Raw genomic sequence first — 7,402 nt, 5'->3', positions numbered from 1 at the left:
TCTACTATCCCACCTCCCAACCACCCAACCACCATCCCTCTTAACCTATTTCTTCTCTCTCTCCACAATTATTAGCCATGTTAGTCCTGACATCTCGCCTCTTGTGACAGCCTCTGTAGCACCACCGTCTCACAACAGAAGGAGAGATTATACCAATAAGCCAACGCCAATTGATAGTCTCTTAGAGACGCACTCGACTCAACAAGAAGAAAAAACTTCAACCACTCACAAATTTTCTTCTTCTCTATATACACACAACAGCCTAAATGGAAAACCCAGTATTCAATGAGCTCCTGGTCGCCCTCCCAGACTGGTCAGCACGACTAAAAGTACTGTCCGCACGATATCCCGAGACGTTCACACCCCAACCATCACGAAAACGCGCCCCATCACTCTCAATATGCGAGGATGAACCCGTGAAACCATGTGCCAAAGTGACACCAGCCGCGGAAGGATCACAAGCCGTCACCACCGTCGTTGGGCCACACCCTCTAAGGCAAACACCCGCAGCCGCAGCCGCGGCGGCTGCCGCGGCCGAGGAGAAGGAGAAGCTGCAGCAGAGGAAGGAAACCGAGGTACCGCAGGAATGCCCCCCACCACCAAAGCAGATGTCTAAGATGAACGCAAAGCCCACGCCTCCAAAGGCAAAGTTCTCGGCCATCAACGGTCCCCAGATCTACTATGACGGCGAGGCGCAGAAGGCGCTGTTCGACTGCTGGACAACGCTCAACGCGAAGCGCGGGCAGTTGAGGAAGGAGATGATGGGCATACGGCGGAAGAAGATGATGTCACTGCCCATAACCGACTATGGCTACAGTGACGAGTCGGATGAGGAGGATGGCGAGTCAGAAAAGAAGAAGGAGACACCCGAGGAGAAGCAGGCGAGACTGGAGGAGGAGAAGCGGAAGGCCGAGGAGGAGCGGATACGGCTGGAGCGGGAAAAGAAGGCAGCCGAGGTGTTGGAGTACATCGACTCGTGCCTAGATAAGGCAGCAAAGGGGTGCGAGAACGCGGCTTTCCTGTGGTTGAAGGGTGAGGCGTGCTCGGGTCACGTCAATTTCATTGTGGGACGGATGCAGGACGCGGTCGAGAGGATCAAGGCCGAGATTGCAAAGGCAGCGGAACCGAAGCCGGAGCCAGTAGAAAAGATTGAGCCGGACGAGGGGTTGGGGGACGATGATGAGGGTCTGGGTGATGACGTTTATATGGAGGATGCGGGCCAGCCACAAACAATCAAGGTAGATTCGAGGCCAGAGCATCGTATAGCACGTCCAATCCGGCGTGCTGGTGGCTTCATGGCTTAAGGACCCCGTGGTCGGAGTCCAATGGGCCATTGGACCTTCAGACAGATTCCCCTTCTATCACCACTACTACGTTGGCTGGGAAAAGCTTTTATTATTCATATTTTCAACGACAGACTCAATCCCCCCTCCTCCCCACTCCACCCCTATATACATACCGCCAAAAACCTTCAGATATCGAAAAATCGAAACAAAGGATCCAGCTAGCTAATTTTCATCTCTTAATTTCTGGTGGGGAGTGGGGACACGTAAAGGAAACGCAAGAAAAGAAGGAGAGGGAGAAAAAGGGACACCTCTCAATGTTATGTTAGTTGTTTTTTCTTATCGTTTTTTTTTCCTTTCATTTCCTACGTGCTCGTGAATTGGGAGGGAGGGAAGAAAGAGGATCTGAGGGATACATTGACATTTGAATTTTTTGTTTTTGATTTTTTTATGGCCCTTGCATTTCTGTTATGTATCTATCTGTCACTTTCACATCTTTTTTTCTTCTCAAGCCTCTTCATTTTTGGGCCGGTGGATTCTTTTTTTCTTTCTCGTCTTTTTCCTGCCACCAACAGTTTCCTCTCTGTTTTTGAGCACCATTTTTTCCGGTATCGTGTTCCCATTTTTTTTTTTTTTTGTGATATTAACGAATCTGTATGAAACGCATCATCATCATCATTCATCGTCAGTTTTATTATCTTGGAGTTTGTTCTTTTTTGTCATTATTGTTGACTATAGCTTTTTTTTTTCCTTCCTTTTTTTTTCGCTCTCATCCAGCGTTAGCAAAGCGAGCAAGCTTAAAGCTTCATCTACCTTACATACCTACCTTATCTACATACTCCTACATAGCTTCCTCCTTCTTGTTGCTGTTTCAATAGCCCAAAAGGAAAAGAAGACAGAGAGAGAAAATCAAAAAACAATTCTGGATCATGGGAGAATCAAATGGTTCATACATAAAGTGCATCCATACAGAGGAAACGTGGGAACGGCCCGCGGATCAATTCGATTCGATTCGGGAGGGTTAGGGGGGGGGGGGGGGGGTCAGGACCGGGAAACAACCCACAAAACAAAACAAAAAAATGCACTTGTGACTACGCCCTTAATTTCGGCTTCCCCGCAAAAAAAGATCTCGTGAGGGTGGGATGTAGGTTGGATGGAACGTAACCCTGGTGCTAGATGATACTCTACCTCGATCCTCCCCCTCGTCGTATCTACAGACAGGACAGGCCTGTGGTCGTGAAAGAAGGGATTGCTTGCTCAACTCCACTATATGGAACATATTATGATATTCTCCTCCTCCGTCCTCGAGTTTTTTCTGACACGTGCACTTTTCCACTCTGTGTCTTCGATCCAATTAACATCGTGCCCCGGGCCCCGCCTCCCCCATTTTTGTATTCTGGCCAATCTTGCCACGGAAAAACCCCGGTTGCGTTGCTCCTCCACAAAACAGGGCCGGAGGGGTGAGGTGAGTGAGCAGAAACAGCAGATCAGATCAATCCGCAATGGTCTGCATGGCATGAAGCAAGGTGGAGTGCTCAAAAGGCAGAAAAAGAAGGAAAACGTGGCGACGTGGAGCTGCTAGCTGTGATAGGATGGGACTGGACTACCTTTCTACTCTGTAGGTAGGTGGTGGTGTGCTTGGATCTCGCTCTCTTTCAAACGCAGAAAGCAGAAAACAGAAAACAGAAAACACCAAATATCCCCGAGGATGGACCACATCGATACTAGATACACCGCGGTAATGGGTAGCTAGCAATGTATTCTAGTTTAGTGAGCAAAATACGTGGAGAGCTAGCTAACTAGCTACCTAGCGAGGGACATGGGTTGTGGTAGTGCTCGATCGGAGGAGGTGTGAAAGAACGAGTTTCGATGGGGGAAGAGGGGGGGGGGGGGGAGGTGACGGGGGCTTCGGTGCTTTGGCATTGTTCTAGATTCGTCATGGGAGAGTTGTCTTGATTTTTTTCTCGGCTGGGGGGAACCGGTGGATCTGGATTTTCAGGATGTTTGGGTGAGGGAGAGGTCGTGGTTTGACATGCTAGGACAGAGAGGCATTAATCTGCTTCTGCTTCGGAACGCCCTCCACTCTAACCTCAAAAGAACGCACGGGGTCCTGCAGCTGAAAGAATGGTGCGGACTAGAACACTGCTACATAATACAATAGCACTGGTCCCACAAGCACAAGACAATGGTATTTTTTCCATGTCACCCACATGCCGACCGACCATCGCGTGTTGCCCTCATCTCCTTCCTCCCTCCCCAACCAAAATGAATTGATTGGTCTGGACAAGGGAAGGGGAAAACGGTCTGACAGGTGTAATTTTAGTTGCGGGACCACCCTTTTCTATGACATGACTTAGCTCGATGTATATAGTACTCTGGAGGATGGTATATATATTGGTTGCAAGGAAGAAGACTGGGATCACTCGGACTACTAGTACAGAGAATGAGGGCTTGATATACATACATAAAATGTATATATTGTACGTATAACTCTAGGCGATATAGAGCAGGGGGCCCGGAGCCGGCCGGCAACGAGGGCATATGGATGCATATGGATGCATATGGGTGAATTGGAATCCCCTCGGCTTCGGAGGTATGGTGTGGGCTCCAGGTCGGCGACGTTGCAGGTAAGAAGGGGTGTAGGGAGGGTAGAAAGGAAGGAAAGAACGTAGGAACAAAGTCGAATACGAACATAAGATTCACCGGCTGACAATTGGATTTGAAGGTCCCTAGCCGTTCTTAATTCTCGTGTTCTATGCAGAGCCACAGACAGCCGCAGAGAAGGAATAGGCTTTGCCTTGCCTTAACCTCCCTCATAAGGCTAATTGTAGAGCCTGGCTCATGGTAGTCCGGAAGTGTGGTCTGCTCACGAACTATCCTCACGAGAATATATTAGCAAAATATAAAAATTGTAGCCTCAATTATCAGGAGAGAATGTAGATTTATATCCTATACAGATATTGGCGGAAGGGTCGCTGCACCACTACTTGGCCTCGAGACCAGATTATCAGATCTTGAGTAACGACGGTAGGGTACTTGGGTGTAATGCGATAGCTGCAGGCTGCCTTGGCTGTCATCTGTATGCAGTTGAGGTGGGAGGGGGCTGACTGGTATAGACGGGTATGGGTGGCTGCGCTTAATCAATTCAAGCTTTGGATGAGGATCTAGATCTAGACTCGGCGCCTTGTGTGATGGGGAGATTGAGACGGGGCCTGGTGGAGCAAGTGGTATGATGTGAAGGGAACGAGTGGAAGAGAGAGTCGGCAGGTAGAGATGGTGTATGCCTTTTGATGTTGTCGTTACCTAAGAGATGAGTGAGGTGGACTGGTCGAGTGATCTCACGTGACGCTAGCTTGTGTTGACAGCTTCTCTTGGATTAAACGTAGTTCCAACAATTCTCTTGGGAGGCAGAGAGAATATTGTACTATATTTTCTGATTCTAGAAATAGATATAGTACAAAGAGCACGTATCGCGTAGATAATAATATAGTTTTCTGATACTGATAAATAAAATAAGAACAGACACTAGTAATACCATGGGGCTAGCCACCTTCTGTTCCTGATAACTGAAAACGTACGGTTAACCCAAAGGAATTGCATGGCGCAGCCATTGGAGTGTTTTGATAGCTTGCTTACCCTGCCACTAAGATAGGCGATACTAGCGAGACAAGCGAGTAGAGGGTACCGGTGTGCACACGAGTAAAATTCATAAACACTATTCGGAAAATGCTGCCCACCCAAGAAAAAGCAAATATGATGTAGCTTTACTAACAGATCTCGTTATCTCTTATACCAAATAACAGATCTCCTATATAAATTTAATTTCGGTGGGCAGAACCGACAGACGAAGGGTGCTATCGAAATCAACTTCAATTATTGACACTGCTATTATCACTATCTGTGACTGATGAGGTACATAACTTGACCCCAGCCCGCGGAAAACTTTATTGTAATAAACCTATCCACAATGCCTGTCGTGCAGTCACGTCTCGAGTAAAACACCATATTCCAAGCATATAAAATTCTAGTATGCTTTCAGAAGCCTCACTATCTCATCGTTCTCCGCGGACTCTGCCAGCTCAAATATCGTGGACCCAAAATTATCTCGCACATTAGAATCAAACCCGTCCATCAGAAACATCCTGCATAAACCCCCATATCCGAACTCCACGGCCCAAAAAATAGCTATTCTCCCAGTATTGTCTTTAAGATTTTTATCGGCACCCTCCTCAAGTAATACCCGGGCCACACCCTCGTGTCCTCCTATCACTGCCCAGTGAAGTGCTGTACCCCGATATCGTTGACTATAGACCGATCCCTCAAAGTTTTGGAAATCAATTTCTTTCCCATTAAAACTGCTCTTAATAATCAACCTGACTACATCTTCTGACCTTGATGTCACTGCCCAATGGAGGACCGTCGAAAAGTCGTCCGTGCGGGCATGTATATCGGCACAGTGCTTAAGGAAAGACTCGATTATCTCGATATGCCCCTCCGATGCGGCCCGATGAAGTGCAGTGAGGCCTTCGTCGTCACGGTCATTAACCCCAGCCGCTCCTTTTTCTAGGAGCAGTCGGATTAGAGGTTCGTGGCCTTTCGACGCAGCCCACATGAGTGCTGTCACTCCGAGACTATCCTCGACTGCATGCTTGTATAGCATACTTTGTAGGGAACATGCGAGGATTTTGTTCCCTCGAAGAAGGGAGCCGAGATCTTTCGGGTTGAGATATCCGGCAATAAGAAAGAGCAGTTCATTTGGGAGGTCTATCAAAAGTATTTCTTTTATGTAGATTAATAGAAGAGTGGTATTAGGGGAGGAAGGGCTGTGTGGGGTGAAAGCTCCGCGGACTCACCAGAAGTACCTGTAGGGTACTTAAGAGGGTTTGATTCTAGGCTCAACTGACCAAGAAGCTGAGTTTTATTGTCTAACTGTAGATATATTCATGTACACCGTTTTAATTATCAATTCTCTGAATCTTAGTGATATGACATGCGCGAGACTAGGCCCATCGGGTAGTGACATGAGCATCCGAGGTCTTACTTCGAGACACCTACCACCAAGAGGGTCGAAACGGAAAGTCTGTAATACAGATCGTGGATATCTCTCTCGTCATAGACTTGAAGTAAGTGGAAATAGTTGTAAGTTTGGAATCCCGAATGGAAACCTTCCTGTGAAGCTCGAGGCAGTATAAGGAAATGCCCACTTAAAGTTCTTAATATCTCGAAAATGTCTCACGAACCACAGGGATCAATGACTGGTTTCACTTTTCGGTCCAAGACAAGACATGGTGACGTCTAATTGGCCTGTGCCCCATAGATTCAAAGATCTGCACCACCGAAGGTACTTATTCTCGATAAACTTGGTTCGGGTTTGCTTTTTTCCCCTACTTCGTATTGTTTATGATCGCGGCGTTGACAACTCACTCCTAGAAGCATAAGTCTGCAAGATAGGCAATGCGTAGACGGGCCAGATTTTGTACTATCTAAGTACAATCATGATACCCGCAACTAGTTGTGTATATATCGATCAGCTCACTTTACTCCTAAAAAGAAACTACTAGATTTAGGGATCCGAAGTCTCAAATTCTCACTAGATACGACTGTAACTGGTTGATTTCAGCCCACCAATGAGATTCTATTCTTTTAGAGACCAATCCAGAAAATGTTAGCTGTTAGGAGTGCAAGCCTTAGTAAGCTCCAAAAGAGTAAAGGCTCCCAACATAACATCGGATCCATGGGCCAATAAACAACGAGAGTGTTTGGCTCTTTCTGCCAAGTACTTACAAACATTCTCTGCTTACTTGCCCAGAAACTTCTAAGCTTCATGCATGTTGAAGTGTATTCCCCAGTTTTTTTTTGAGAAAAAGACCGTCGGTTTCCTGGCAGGCCAATGGGAATTTAGGACAAGTTCCTTTGACTGGAGATCCATGGTTAAATTTACATGTACATAAGCTCTAATACTGGAATTTCTATATGTTCGTGCACTAGAAAGAGTAACACTATCAATATTAGCTTCGAGTGCATTCCAACGGTCAAGGGAAAAGTCGATAAATATGACAGTCAACAGTGTTCAAGATAAGAGATACATGCCCATGCAGCATCTCCCTCACAGCACGTAA

At 46.8% G+C, this 7,402-nt stretch overlaps 2 protein-coding genes across 2 annotated transcripts; one reads left to right on the top strand and one right to left on the bottom strand.

The window, feature by feature from the left end:
* Positions 1 to 266: 266 nt before the first annotated feature.
* LAJ45_00764 (uncharacterized protein) lies at positions 267 to 1,304 on the top strand (the record flags this gene model as incomplete). The annotated part of the gene is made up of 2 exons (XM_046110365.1): positions 267 to 575; positions 630 to 1,304. The coding sequence occupies 2 exons, from the start codon at positions 267 to 269 to the stop codon at positions 1,302 to 1,304; spliced, it is 984 nt and encodes a 327-aa protein (XP_045977058.1).
* A 4,003-nt stretch (positions 1,305 to 5,307) lies between these two features.
* On the bottom strand, positions 5,308 to 5,943 carry LAJ45_00763 (uncharacterized protein; the record flags this gene model as incomplete). Its single annotated transcript, XM_046110364.1, has 1 exon — positions 5,308 to 5,943. The coding sequence occupies one exon, from the start codon at positions 5,941 to 5,943 to the stop codon at positions 5,308 to 5,310; it is 636 nt and encodes a 211-aa protein (XP_045977057.1).
* Positions 5,944 to 7,402: the final 1,459 nt, after the last annotated feature.

This window comes from Morchella importuna (assembly GCF_003444635.1).
Source record: "Morchella importuna strain M04M26 chromosome Unknown Morimp01GS001, whole genome shotgun sequence".
Lineage (NCBI taxonomy): Eukaryota > Fungi > Ascomycota > Pezizomycetes > Pezizales > Morchellaceae > Morchella > Morchella importuna.
The sequence above is the reverse complement of the archived record's forward strand: the minus strand, read 5'-3'. Positions and strand labels throughout refer to the sequence as shown.